Source organism: Stenella coeruleoalba (genome assembly GCF_951394435.1).
Source record: "Stenella coeruleoalba genome assembly, chromosome: 8".
Taxonomy (NCBI): domain Eukaryota; kingdom Metazoa; phylum Chordata; class Mammalia; order Artiodactyla; family Delphinidae; genus Stenella; species Stenella coeruleoalba.
This window is the reverse complement of record NC_137154.1, coordinates 76129420-76145481: the sequence shown is the minus strand read 5'-3', so window position 1 is coordinate 76145481 and position 16062 is coordinate 76129420. Positions and strand designations below refer to the sequence as shown.

The window sequence follows — 16062 nt, the reverse complement described above, 5'->3', positions numbered from 1 at the left end:
TCAGTCTCTTTTATCTTGATGTAATTAAATGTGCAATTTCTCCTGTAGAGCATGAACAATATGACTGTGGTTTAATCGTAAAGACAAAAACATTTTGCTCACTGAAGAACACCCCAACTTCTTATTTCTGAATACCTGGTTGGTCTGTCAGCTGATATCTCTGAACCACAGAGAGCTTTGTCACATCATTTAAAATTTCCCCTCATGCTTATCTTTTACCGCTGTTTTTCAAGTCTAACTTGAATTAAATGCCCCATCCAGATATTAAAACTTTATATATTTACTATTTATGGTATCAAAGTATCTTTGTGTTTCCTAACTATCAAACAACAAATCAAGGGACTTCCCAGGTGGTCCAGTGGTAAAGAATCTGCCTTACAATGCAGAGGATGAGGGTTCGATCCCTGGTCAGGGAACTAAGATCCCACATACAGCGGGGCAACTAAGCCTGTGCACCACAACTACTGAGCTCGCGCGCCTCAACTAGAGCCCGCATGCTGTAAACTACAGAGCCCACGCGCCCTGGAGCCTGTGGGCCACAACTAGAGAACAGAAAACCTGCTTGCCACAACTAGAGAAGAGAAAACCCGCCTGCCACAACTAGAGAGAAGCCTTCGCACCACAAGGAAGAGCCCGCACACCACAGTGAAAGATCCCGTGTGCCTCAACAAAGATCCTGCGTGCTGCAACTAAGACCCAACGCAGCCAAAAGTAAATAAAATAAGTCAAAAAATAATAAATACATCTTAAAAATAAAAACAAATCAAAATATGGTTTATAAATGTAGTAAAGACTAACACATACCCAACGGTATCAATGAAATATGATGACCAACACCACAGAATAAATGTATTTTTGAAAATATGATATGCAATTATAAGACTCCAAAGTAAAGCCTATACAACTGGGATCAATGGCAAAGGCAGGAAGATGGAAGAAGTAGAGATGGGAAGCACAGGTGTTGTGTCCAGTAGCAGACTCTTGCAGCCACAAGCAACAAAAACCTAACACCCAAAGATTCATGCCAAAGTAGCAAAACTGAAAAGGAAATTTTCAATACAGTTTATGTCTTGACAGGAAAAAAAAAGTGAAAGTTCTTTATTCATGTATCCTATTTTAAATTGACTGCTTTTAAAATAGCACTATCTGGTGGAAAAGTTCCCCTAAATCCTTCCATACAGTCAAGGTTAATCTTAAAAATATAAAGGGATCTTTGGAAATAGGAAAATATAAAGACTGGATGATTACTGCCACATTTCCATTTACAAATCTTTAAATCTAGCAACTTGATATACACCCATGAAATACCAGCTGTGAGAATGGCATCAACCAAAAGAAAAAAAATTATGTCCAAATGTTAATGAAACTGGTAAACCTAAATACAAATATATTTCAAAATTAGTGTCATCTCAGTTCCCTCTGCTGACTGCTAGCCAAGACAGCAGAACTGAAACAGGAGGGAAGGGGGCAGGGCACAACCTTTAAAAGAATGACACATCCGTAGGACAGGACAAAAACTGTTTAGAACCAACTAGGTCCAAGATGGCGGAATATTCAACTTCCAGTGGACCTTGAGCCTCATTATACACTCAATGTAATACATTAGCATATGCTAAATGACACACCCACCAGCACCATGACAGTCCTGAGGCTAACCATGAAAGGCCAAAAATAGATGGTGGCCCAATCCCTGGAAATCTCCAGCTATTCCCCAAAATAACTGGCATAATCCTCCCAATTATCAGCCTATGAAATTACCCGGCCCATGAAAACCAACCATGCCATATTTAGGAGCTCTCTCACCTTCTTAGATGGCCCACACTCTCTGTCTGTGGAGTGTGTTTCTCTAAATAAATCCACTTCTTACCTATCACTTCATCTCTGAATTCCTTCACAATGAAGCAAAAACCTCAAATTCACCAGAACATAACTTAGAATAGCATACAAACCTTAATTTAACTACAGAAGGTACAAGCTGCTTTCCTTCTTCTGCGAGAGCTGGTACAGAACATAACAATCAAGTCTCAAGTTTTCTCTTTTATCCCCTTTCCTATACTCTAGAGAGAAGCGTGAATGAACAGGGAAATGGCTCAAAGGCAAGGCAGCCTGTCAGGACAGCTTCACTGTCTGACCACTACACTAGATCTATTCAAAGATCTTTTCAGAATTTTGACAGACATTTCTAGTCATCATTGTGTCCTAAGACTTTTTCAGTTATAGAATCAAAAGACATAATTCACAAATATGGACACTTTGAGGTATTTTCTGAAACCCTAGCAATTACCCTATTAAAGGTCTTCACACAAAATTAGCAAATTTTACTCAAAGAAAGTTTATTTCTCTTTTAGACTTAACCATAATGAATTAAGTAAACAATCTGAGAAATGGCAAATAGGAAGCTGTGATAACTTTCAAAACCACCTTTTCTTTTTCAGTAAAGGAGTATGCATTATTCTAAATTTTGGACAACCAAGATGGTTTTCAGAACAGGTAATATACACAAGGGAAAAAAAAAAAATACAAAACAGATCAGGCCTCTGTCCTCAAGGAGTTTAAAATTTAAATAAAAAAAGAGAAGACACAGGATGTAACAGAACAATGGACTGAAGTCCAAAGACCTAAAACTGAGTCCTACTCAATTTGACTCTGTCACTTAGTGGTATGTATCACCTTGAGTAACTCATCTAGATTCTGAACTCAGTTTCAGATTGTTGGAGGATAAAATAAAAATATATATTAAAAGCACTTTGCACACTCTAAAAACTACAGATCAATACTAGGACTATTACCAATAAAAAAATAAAAGACACTATCAATTGCAGTCATGATGAATTGTGTGTAACCTGCCACCTCTGAATCCTACCTTTTCTTATTTCACCAAATAACTGAAAATCAGGGAAATCATGGGAAGCCTCTGCAATTCAATAAATGTGAAAAATCAGAACTTTGTACATGTAGAACGTTGAGATTTTTGTTTGTTTTTTTTAAATTTCAGGTGAAATCATTGTATAAAAATGTTGGTATGGGGACTTCCCTGGTGGTCCAGTGGTTAAGACCCCCCGCACTACCACTGCAGGGGGCATGGCTTTGATCCCTGGTCAGGGAACTAAGATCCCACATGCTGCACAGCGTGGCCAAAAAAAAAAAAAAAATTAATTAAAAAAAGAAAAATGTTGGTATGTAGGCCAGCATACCTAAAGTTTGCTTCTAATAAATGTTAACCTAAGACATACCAGAAACATAATCCATACTCATACATGTGGAATGTTGGCATACTGTGCATTATTTATCTGAGATAATAAAAGAAACTGGATTACTTCACAGATAATTGGACTTAAGCATATAACAGTATCAATGCCAGAAACTCAGAGATTAATCAATATCATCTGACAGCATATGTGCAATGCAAAAATCTATGGCAAATTTTCCATTAAACAAGGGAAAATCTTTCATTGAGAGAAATAAGGACATGTAATTTTCTCAACATTTAAAATATTCTCCAATTTCATGAATTCTTGGTTCAAAGGAGTGGGGAGAGACCTTAGGCTCTCACATGCCAAAATTTGATGAGAGATCTGTCAATGGATTAATGAATTAAGTTTTTGCTGAAATGTATGCCTGTTTAAATATGAAGAAATTTTAAAATCTAATTTCAAAACTTGTAATGCCTGTGATCTTCCCTAATTTTTCTAAGATACTGAAATAATACACCTACAGCACTTCATAGAGCATTTCACATACTATATTAATAATATGTTTGCTATTGTTATGTAATTTTTTGTTTTAAAAGTCTTAGTTTGTAACAGTATGAATTATGTGGAGGCTCTGGAGCCCAACAGCCTGGGATTAAACCCTCGGATACCACTTATTACTATGTGCCTTTGAGTTTGCTCCTCTAGAAAGCCCAGAGATAAACCCACGCACATATGGTCACCTTATCTTTGATAAAGGAGGCAGGAATGTACAGTGGAGAAAGGACAGCCTCTTCAATAAGTGGTGCTGGGAAAACTGGACAGGTACATGTAAAAGTATGAGATTAGATCACTCCCTAACACCATACACAAAAATAAGCTCAAACTGGATTAAAGACCTAAATGTAAGGCCAGAAACTATCAAACTCTTAGAGGAAAACATAGGCAGAACACTCTATGACATAAATCACAGCAAGATCCTTTTTGACCCACCTCCTAGAGAAATGGAAATAAAAACAAAAATAAACAAATGGGACCTAATGAAACTTCAAAGCTTTTGCACAGCAAAGGAAACCATAAACAAGACCAAAAGACAACCCTCAGAATGGGAGAAAATATTTGCAAATGAAGCAACTGACAAAGGATTAATTTCCAAAATTTATAAGCAGCTCATGCAGCTCAATAACAAAAAAACAAATAACCCAATCCAAAAATGGGCAGAAGACCTAAATAGACATTTCTCCAAAGAAGATATACAGACTGCCAACAAATACATGAAAGAATGCTCAACATCATTAGAGAAATGCAAATCAAAACTGCAATAAGATATCATCTCACACCAGCCAGAATGGCCATCATCAAAAAATCTAGAAACAATAAATGCTGGAGAGGGTGTGGAGAAAAGGGAACCCTCTTGTACTGTTGGTGGGAATGTAAATTGATACAGCCACTGTGGAGAACAGTATGGAGGTTCTTTAAAAAACTTCAAATAGAACTACCATATGACCCAGCAATCCCACTACTGGGCATATACCCTGAGAAAACCATAATTCAAAAAGAGTCATGTACCAAAATGTTCATTGCAGCTCTATTTACAATAGCCCGGAGATGGAAACAACCTAAGTGTCCATCATCGGATGAATGGATAAAGAAGATGTGGCACATATATACAATGGAATATTACTCAGCCATAAAAAGAAACGAAATTGAGCTATTTGTAATGAGGTGGATAGACCTAGAGTCTGTCATACAGAGTGAAGTAAGTCAGAAAGAGAAAGACAAATACCGTATGCTAACACATATATATGGAATTTAAGAAAAAAAATGTCATGAAGAACCTAGGGGTAAGACACGAATAAAGACACAGACCTACTGGAGAACAAACTTGAGGATATGGGGAGGGGGAAGGGTGAGCTGTGACAAAGCGAGAGAAAGGCATGGACATATATACATTACCAAATGTAAGGTAGATAGCTAATGGGAAGCAGACGCATAGCACAGGGAGATCAGCTCGGTGCTTTGTGACAGCCTGGAGGGGTGGGATAGGGAGGGTGGGAGGGAGGGAGACGCAAGAGGGAAGAGATATGGGAACATATGTATATGTATAACTGATTCACTTTGTTATAAAGTAGAAACTAACACACCATTGTAAAGCAGTAGAAAATAAAATAAAATAAAATGGATCTATTAATAGCATACACCTGAGAGGGTTGCTGTGCAGATTAAATTAGGTAAAAATATAAGCAATTGTAGCAGTTCCTGGTACCTTGAAAATGCTCAGGGTCACTTATTATTTTGTATAGCAGTGCTTCACAATAGAAATATAATGCAAACCACATAATAACTAACACATCTCAGGTGCTAAATAGCCACAGATGACTAGTGTCTAATGTAACAGACATCACAGATATGCTTTTTAAATCTCTTAAGACTCATATAAGAGACTGAAATCTTACATCAATAATCAAATAATTTACGTTTGACACATTTTTTCTTTTTTTAATACAGATCTAAAACTATTTTGATTTTATCCCTCATTAACCCTTATATAGTACTGATTATGCTTTTAAAAAAAATATAATAACAACAACAAAGAAGTATAACAAAGGAAAGCAAAGGTTTCAAAACTCTTACAAAGGAAGTAATTATTAAGGTTACACATTTCGCCTCCTAGTACCTCATCTTTCTGTTGTTGTTGTTATTCCAAAGTAATGCCCAGATACCTAGCGTATTTCAGGAAAGTACTTTCGTTGCCCAAGGATAAAAAAGACAAACATGGGCTCTGAATAGAAAGAATATAAATCCTGGGAAACCTGAAGTGAAATTTGTAACTTTACACAGGTCAAATGTGAATGTTAAATATTATGGGTAATAACAGTAAAAATAAGAGGTTTCTAGTATTAATCAAAATGAAAACTATAAGAAACAAGTTCATCTACATAAATTCTTCACGATAAACACAAGCTAAAATATTCTGAAGTTCTGGCTTCCTTAATTAGAGACAAAGATTTTTAAAAATCTACATTTCTACGCACACATACCCACACCCAAAACAAACAACACACATGCACACCAAAACTTTTTTTTGTCAAGGTCAGGAACTCTGAGTACCCAGAAAGTGAGGGCCCAGGGGCTGGGGTGGACCAGCAGCATAGGGTAAACAGATAATTTGGAGCCTCTATCCTGAAGAAGGCTACAGCCTCTGGTCCACATCCTGTAAGTTTCTATTTATTATTGCCCTGTAAGTTTCTATTTATTATTGCCCTACATCTCTGCGATAGCCAAGTGAATAAATGGGACTTCCAGCAAGCTGTCCAAACAGTTCTTCCCTGGTTCTCTTACTGATCCAAATCTCCTTTGTTGATTCTACCTCATCTGACCAAACTCTGGACTCCGCACCTCAGGGCTTGACCCTCACACCTTTTCTGTCTGCACACTCACAGACTGGGTGGGTGATCTCATACATTCCCACAGCTTTAAATACTCTCAACATGTTGACAATGTCTAAATTTATATCTCTAGTTCCATCTGCTCCCCTGAACTCCAGACTCATACATATACCCAGATGCTCCCTCAACAAGCCTCCTTGGATATCCAGTAAACACCTAAATAGATTCAAATTTTAACTATTTCTCCTTCATCTCCTTCTTCATCCCAATAAAGGGCAACATATTCTACCAGGTACATTATTTTTCTTTTTAGCACTTACCTCCTTCAGACATAATTTGTTTAAATGTCTGTTTCTCCCCCAGTAGAATGCAAGCTGCATGAAAGCAGTCCCAAAGGGGACTCATTTAAACTGTATGGAAAGTGCAAGCCCCCAGGAGATATAGAAGGTGAAGTCTGAAGGACAAAACGGAACCAATCATGAGAGGATATAGATCAGGATGTTCAAGGCAGAAGAAATGACAAATGCAAAGGTCTAAATCCAAAAGAAGCTTGTAGAGACACACTGAGAGAAAGAAAGCCCAGGGAGATGGAGAATAGGGAACTAGAGGCAGAATAATGAGAAGGGAGGAATGAGGGGTGAAGTACAGTTCCAGGGCTTCAGGGAGAGGGGGATGTCAGGTCCAAAGGCCTGGAGGCAAAAGGGAGGCAAATTCAGTATTTCAATAGAAATAACAAAGGAGAAGCTACCAAGATCTCTTCTAGAAGGCCTCAACTGACCATTTCATGCTTCTCCAGAGGGTTCTCTTGATATGTTAATATTTGTTCAAATTAATTTTGAACAGCATGGGCTAAATGGTAGCATTTGCACAGCCCAGTCAGCTATGATCTGAAGTAAAATAGAGCAGTGCCTGTGGAGAAACGGAAACTGAAGAGACCTTACCACCAAGTTTATATGGCTTAGAAGTCCCTGTCTACATTGGGCACCGTCTCAGAACCTTTCCACCTAGACACCCAATTTATGACATTTCTAATCAAAAGCATGGACATGCTGCATTCCATGGGGAAAAACTCTTACATTTCCAATAAAGATGCACTTTTTAAAAAAGGCCTCTATCACTAATCAATACCATATCCCAACTGCAAGTAATAAGCATTTTACTAAGGCCATTACAAAGGGCTATTAAATTATTTCTTCTATTTGTCTTGTTAAAAGGCTGTTCTCTATTAGCCCCTTGATGGCAAGTGTCAATTGACATCTTGGAAAATGTCAAATCATGGAAGATGGGTTTTTGAGTGAGAAGTATGACAGGATAAACTATACCCTCATAAGTGTCTGCAATAGATATTTTCAAACTTACTCTGGGTCACTTTTTTGTTGCATTAAAACTATGCATTTTCAGTTGGCTTTAGCAGAGTTTGTTTTCAAAAACTCAATACTTAAAGTTAGTAAAGAGCAAAGAGGAAGTTCCATTTCTGAAAATCAATGTTTCTTTAGGCTCTTTCTCTGCAAATAGACTTTAGGTTACCCAGATGATGTACTCAGTACGGTAAATCATTGGAAGCAAGAGAATTTGTTTAAACTGTTGTGTCCTTTTTCATCTTCCTGAGATTTTATTTTTGTTCAGTCACTGTTCTGACATGCTTAGGTTTTGGTTAAATTCAATTAATATACAATGTCATGATTTATCGCTAAAAACAGCATGATTAATTGACTTTATAATCAGTTATAGAACTCTTTTACACTTTCCTAGTACACTTAAAATATTCTACTTCCTAAATGAAGCACTACTTTTTAAAATACAAATTCTTTGCACAAAATCCATTACCAGCTGTACCTTCAGTTATAGTAACACCAAATGACTGGAAGTGTTGATTAAACACTCCAATATTTAGATTTGTGTGTTTAAATGATTACTTTTATATGATCTTTGTGGAAATGCAATCCATTAGTCTTTCATCTATAGAGATTTTTCTTCATTATTTTGCATTTTTTATCTCAGACCTTCTCTGAAACAACAGGTAAGGCAATCAAAACCCACGGTATGACTTCACTCATGAATGTAGAATTCCCTCCTTGCTCCAACATGAGACATATGGCTAAGGGCAGAAATGAAGATCCTTGAGACACTATGAGCTGGTGGGCCAATCTCCATTTCCATTGCTTATGAAACACTCTACCACATTCCTCAGCCACTTCTTGGTTTTGGGGCTTTATCCTGTTATCATATTGGATGATCTCAACATCCTGCTCATAAAACATCCAAACTTCAGAGCTCAGCTTTCCCAATTTCTAGGGTCTTTCTCCCTGCTCAGCCACACCTTAACTTTATCACTATCTAAACGAGCTCCATTGTCAAGTTCACTATGTTTCAACTGCCACTCCTGATCACAATGTCCTTGTCCTCTCTTAGAATCTTCTGTGTTCCTAGTTAACCTTCATTATAGGTAAGCAGTCATGCTTGCCCTCTCTGCTTCCTAAGGCTATCAGTATCCTCCTGCCTCAGTCATCACTGTACTCAATCAGGACCCATTTTCATATCATACAAATCCATGCCCCTGTAATCCAACACCATGTCTTCTGTGCCAACCACCTACCTGAATCTGACCTCCCAACTGTTCTTACCACTCACAATCCAGGGCTCTGGGTATTGTTAGAAAAATCCATGAAAACATGGTTATCAATCTTTCCTGGACATATTCATGATGTTTAACTTCAATGGCTCTTTATCCCTGACCAGGAGTCCCTTTTCTCTTGTAGAACCTGCTCCTGGCTGTTCTAAACTGTTTCTACAATCTCCTCTCACAGCAGATGACCACTCCTTCCTAACACTGTTGTCCATCTGTCCAACCAGTTTACTGTCCAAAGCTCTGTGTTTTAACCAATCCTCTCTTTTGTCCCAGCACAGAAGAAGAGCTTTTCCCTTGGTGCCTCCAGGCCTCTCTTCAGTGCTAGAAGAACATTCTCTTGGCTCTTTTCCTCCTGCAAGCTACAACACACTTTCCCATACTCTTATACATTTTCTATAATTATAGCCCATGCTAGTTGACTCATTGCTCTCCTGAACTATTTGCATAGGACTTGAATCACTCAACCCAGAACCCTAACTAACACGGGAGTTAGGGGCACAGTGGAAAATCCACATGTAACTGATAGTCAGCCCTCCATATCCACGGATTCAGCCAACAGTAAATTGTGTAACACTGTAGTATTTACTACCGAAAAAAATCTGCGTATACCTAGACCCATGCAGTTCCATCCCATGTTGTCCAAGGGTCAACTGTATTCTCCTGGTTCCCATGCCATTTCCAACTCTTTATTTTCACTTCTCTCTAACCACTCTTTCCCACTTCCATCATCAGCTCGTCTTCTGGGCCGTAAGTGCACATACCACCCACATCTCCCCATGGAACCTGAACTTCTACTGTATAGAAGTTTATGAAGGCTTAGGTATAAAGCACTTAAAAGTGTCAAGTCACCCCCACAGAAAAGCTTTTTCTGACCACCCCAGAGAGGGTCAGTCTCCCACAGTGGCTCATCTCTAACTAGAACAGATCATATTGCATGGCTATCTCTCTGATACTGGGACCAGACCTATGGTAGGCTGATGTTTCCTAAGAAAACATGGTCACCCCTCTCCACAACATTTCTTCCTTACCTAATATGTCTCCCACATGGCCACCAAATTAATCTCTCCTAAATCCCATATTGATCCTCTCATTCTTCTATCAAAAACTTCTAGCAATTTTCCCACAGCTTATAACAAAGACCAAAACTTCTTAGCCTGGCTCTTAAACGCCACATATGCCCAAAACTACCAACCAATCTTCTACTGATAACTTCTAAGAACCCTCTGCCTTATTCTACAAATATACACAGTACTTTCTCCCACCTGTGGCCTCCGCTCAAGCTCACTTATGTAACTGCCATGTCTTAGTTGTGTGATTCTCCCTCAGCTCAGGCAATGTTCCCCAGGAGTCAGGGCCTCCTTAAGGGCACCCTCCTCAAATTCCTCTTCCTCACCTATTGAGCAAAATGACACCAAACTGCTGAGTTCCTAGCCCATTCAGTCCACACGCCGAGAACTTTATTTATGTATATATATAACTCCCCAACAGGATGGTGAAGCCAGTGATATCAAAGATGATGTTTTAAATGTCTGTAACCCTCACTGTAACTGACAACCAACATCTTTACCACCATCAGCATTTATTTATAATGTGCCAGGTGCTGCTACAAATGCTTTACAACGATCTTGTGGGATATATACTACTATTTTTTCCATATGCGAATGGGCAGCCTGGGTCACAGACAGGGGCCTACACAGAACTTTGAACACAATGGGTACAAAATTATATCTGTGAGTGGATAAATGTATTACTAATAACCATGCTCTGATACTGCCACATAAGTTAATGTGTCAACGTAGAATGCTTTCCCATTCTTCCCAGCCCAGCAAAATCCTCCGAGCCTTCAAGACCCAATTCAAATGTCACCTTTTCAAGAAAGTCCCCTGCTAATACCCTGGCAAAGTTAGTTGCTCCTTCCAAAAACTGTCTTTAATACTTGTAATGTGTCTTCATTATAACACTAAGGTTATTTATAAGACTGCTCAGTTAGAATGGGTTTCTTCATGGCAGTTTGTTCAATACTTTTAATGCTCAGAACAACTAAATGGAAAGTAAAATGAATGTAATTTATATCTGCTGACCAAATGAAACAAAAAGAAATGGCATATCTTATTAGCAATACTTGATCATCATACTCACAAATCTTTTCTGTAACATTCAGTACATGTGTCAAGTTATAAAATCTGGTATGACTAAATCTAATTCAGAAGGTCTATTTTTTCTTTTAACATGTCCAAACAAAGCATTATTCTTAAGAAATGGAGAAGAGACTTACCAGTCTTCTCCTTTCTTCTTCTACTGCGATGAGTAGTCTTGCAAATTCTTTTAGTGACTGAGCTATTTAGAAGATAAGTTTAAAAAAAAAAAAGCATTAACCTCTTTACATTGCTGATATCCAATTGCACAAGAATAAACATTACAATAAAGATACTTATGAATTTGTATATATTCTGTGGTGTTATGTTTTTATAAGCAGGAAACAGTATATACAATAGGATTTCAATGACTAACAGTTATATATAAGAGATGTTTGTGTGCTACAAATTGAAGTTTAGCACATATCAAGTATAATATTTTTTCTTCAAAGGCACTAAGGGAATATAGTTTATATATTTAATAAATAAAATTTACACAGTAATAAACAAAAGTATAGTACTGGAATCACTTCTAAACAGAATCCTACAAATAATAAATTCATTAAATCTATAAGGAGCAATAAATCCAGTACTAAGATGTACTCAGTAGCAGCCAGTAATGCAAAGTCTCCCACTGACTTCTTTCTTGAAGCTCAACACATATACACTTAAAAACAGATTCTGTATTCTGTATTACTGTATCACTCTCATATCCAAGGTACTTTAGACCTTTGCTAGTCAGAATGGTCAGAGGACCACCAGCATCAGCATTTTGGGAGCTTGTTAGAAATACAGATGCTCAGGCCCCGGCCCAGAATCTGCATTTTAACAGGATCCCCAGTTGATCCCTTTGCACATTAAAGTTGAGAAGCACTGCCTTAGAAAACTATCTGAAGCTATATTGTTGAGGCTTGGGAAGTGTTCAGGAACTTTGGGAGGACAAACGAAAAAAATAAGTAAACAGGGAGTTACAATAGCATATTCTTCAAAAATGCACAGTGCCACACAGTAAACTGTGAAAGATTAATTTGTCGACATCAATTTCTGTAACTTATACTTAATGTGAATTATTAACTAAAGTTGGAATGTTTAGATTACAAAACTAACAAAAGAAATAAGGTAAATGCAAATTTTATTTTGATTTAAGCCTTGAACCTTCCCTTCTATGTCCTTATTCTTTAGGCTCCCACCTCTTCCTTCATCCATACTAATATTGAAAACATCCTGTGAGACCAGAAGTCTAGTAAGTCTGGCATAAAGTCTACAATAAAGGGAGGTGAGTGAGAACAACACATCAAGAGTCTTACCAGCAAAACTCATTAAGAAAGAGAATGAATATTTTCCATTTAAGAATTTAAAATTACAATCTTGGATTTTTCTTCTCTCTTTTCAAAACCACTAGGCTTACACTAACTAAGCTGGTTTGAAATTCTATTCCTATGATTACTTCACACCCTATTTTATTCAGTTACCAAAACAGAAATCAAAGGATTACCTGGGAGACTCACATTAATCTCATAAACACAGTAATGGCCTTAAAGTAAGTGGAACTTTTCTAAAGTGTTTAAAATGTGATTTTAATTTCTGCAGAAATAACTATCATTGCTACATTACAACCCAGTTTTGACAACAATAAGTTGAAGAGAAAAGCATTTTACAAATAGATAGAAGATTTTAACTGGAGTGTGCAATAGCATATTATATGTTTGTACTTTCAGTAAAGAAATATCCAGTCATCGTTCTGGCAGCTATCTACTGCCATTGAAGATCTGTTGATGAGACTGGAAAAAGTCAACAAAACTTTGAATGATGGAAGGTAATGTTAACATGCCTGCAGAGAAAGAAGACAAAAAGTATGTCATTCTGGGCTACAGAAGGAGAGGCAACAGGTACTCCTGAGGTGAGAAAATAAGAGGAGATGTAAATAGAAAGAGTACACTAGTTGAAAGTCTGTATAAGAAGCACTTTAACCCCAGATTTTTAACTTAACACCGCCTAACCTTTTTAATAAATATCAAAACAAAAACAAAAAACCTTACTCTCATATGCTTCCTTTTATCAGAAGCTATTGGTTAACACACTCTCACAAAACTTGGGAACAAAACATGAAAAGAAAACATGAATTCTAGCAAAGCAAAGAAGGAAATGGAATTCTCAGGACAACACAGAGCTATTCTAGGACAACAGTTTTGCCAAAGGTCCAGAGAAGCTCTTGTCTACACTGGAGCAATAGGTTAGAAGCTCCAGGAAATGTCTACAGAGAAAGAAAAATAGAACTGATCAATATCCTGATGTGTCTAAATGTAATGAGAGGAAATTTACACTCCTTTTTTTTTTTTTTTAAAGAAAACTCAAAGGCAATTATAGCTAGTGAGCAAAAATATTCAGGGGGAAAAAAAAATTCCAGAAGTTCCAAAAAGCAAAACTTGAATTTGCTGCGTGCCACAAATATTTACATGGTATTTACATTGTATTAGGTATTGTAAGTAATCTAGAGATGACTGAAAGTAATACGGGAGGATATGCATAAGTTATATAGGTTATATGCAAATACTACAGGATTTTATATTAAGGACTTGAGCATTTGTGGATTCTGAAAGCTGCAAATACCAAGGGACAAGTGAATTAACTCCTGGGAAAACAAAGTTATACAAATAACACAATCAAAATAATTGAAATAACTGAGTTGTGAGTAATATGTACAAAATCACTGATATAAACATTAAAAATTAAATTCATTTTGCCAAAATCAAGTTTTAACTCTATTGAGAGAAAGAGAAAGGAGCATGTTAGATAGTATGAACTCAAGACATAGTGTGACAACACTATGAAGTGAAAGGATGGTATATAAAACTAAAAAAACAAAAAACAAAACAACAACAACAAGAAAAACTCAAGAAGTAGCAAGGTAATCATGGTCTTGAAAGAAACTGAGGAATGGCTAAAAGTTCAAAGTGGTCTTGAGACAGGAAAGAAGGGAGCAGGGCACCACCTTTAAAAGGATGACACAGCCATTAGGAAGAACAGGATAGGACAAAAACTGGTTAGAACCCATTAGGCCCAAGATGGCAGAAGACTGGACTTCCAGTAGACCTTGAGCCTCATTATACACTCACTGTAATACTTAGCATATGCTAAATGACACACCCACAGGTGCCATAACCGTAAAAGACCAAAAAATGGGCGGTGGCACAATTCCTGGAAATCTCCGCCCCTCCCCAAAATAGTTAGAATAATCCTCCCCCTCCTTAGCCTATGAAATTACCCAGCCCATAAAAACTAGCCACCCCGTATTTCGGGGCTGCTCTCGCTTTCTTAGACAGACCACATTCTGCCTATGGAATGTCTATCTCTCTAAATAAACTTGCTTTCACTTTACTATGGCTCACTCTTGAATGCTTTCCTGTGCAAAGCCAAGGACCCTCACTTGGCGGTGCATCCCAGGGACTCGCCCAAGACCTGGGACATGACCACCCTCTGATACCCCATTCTCCTGTAACAGTCTTTCTGAGGAATTAAGTGGCAAGGACTGGTAGAAAAGGAGATTGCTAGTTTTTGTAAAGCCTAAAAAATAATCTATAACTTTTTAAACAAATAATGAAAAACACTTTATTTTCTTATTAGCCTACACCCTAGGAGGGCACAGACCACATATTAATTTTCTCAAAGGGTAAATAAATATCTAGCACAGAGAAGCCTGTCAGCAGGTATTTTTTGAAATAAATGAGATTATAACTTGATTTTAGACTGACATGGGTATACTAGAACCTTCCAGTTGATCAACCCAGAAAATGTTCACTGGCCTACGTAGCAGCACCCTAGTGGTCCCAGGGAGTATTTTACGATGATGACTTCAGAAATCCAAAGGTTTCCCCAAGGTAACTGCTACTCCAAAACTGTGGTGTTGCCTTAAATCAGATTTTGGTTACAAGGAAGGAAACTCAAAGTTCTCATTTTGCTGCTGTACCTCTTTGTCCAAAACTTAATGGCCATTTTCTGCTTTACTTGAATGGTTTTCTGGTCTGTTTCCCTTATAAATACTATTTATAGACTCAGTATGACAATAGTAGATTATAATGAGGAAGTCTGGGGAGAAATTTTAACATTTGCAAAAGCAACTGCTTGTCTGGTTCCTCACAACGAAAACGACTCTCCTTCCAGCAGTTTTCTGGGTCTGCCCCAATTTGACAGTAACTTTTGTTCCCTCTTTTTCTTTGGTTCATTTTTCAGGGAAATGACTTTAAAAAAACTAAGACTGTTCTCTCTAAATATTATAGTCCTAGTTCTATAAAAGCATACTATGTTTCTTGGTCCAAATGAAGCTTTCAGATTCATCATTTGTTCTATAAGAAACAGTCAGGAACACTAAATAATTTATTTCATGAATTAGGGACAGTGGCCTACTAACTTTTTAAACCCAGATCTAATGTTTTTCCCTAAATATTTTTCTTTATAACGATGTCAAAGTATCACATTAATAGTTTACTAAGCACAACATAACAAGGAAAGAAAACAGAAATTAACAATCCTATAACGCAAGTATAAAATAATTCAAGGTATTATCACATAAATTGGGTTTTAAGAGAAAGGGCAGATGGATAGCCAGTCACTTCCCTGCCTGCCCCACCCTCAAAGTCTAACAGGTACCTCCGACACAAATCAGGCAGATCCAAGCTGCCTAGTTAGTGTTCCTCAGCAGTACTCTAGAGATTAGAAGC

At 37.4% G+C, this 16062-nt stretch overlaps 1 protein-coding gene across 2 annotated transcripts in view; it reads right to left on the bottom strand.

Annotated features, from left to right (window-relative positions):
- ARHGAP42 (Rho GTPase activating protein 42) overlaps positions 1 to 16062 on the bottom strand; it is a 288105-nt gene that overhangs the window by 181079 nt on the left and 90964 nt on the right. For both annotated transcript variants that reach the window (XM_079929104.1, XM_079929105.1), the window contains exon 3: positions 11485 to 11546. In XM_079929104.1, coding sequence (XP_079785230.1) covers positions 11485 to 11546 — 62 coding nt within the window. The remainder of the gene's footprint in view (positions 1 to 11484; positions 11547 to 16062) is intronic.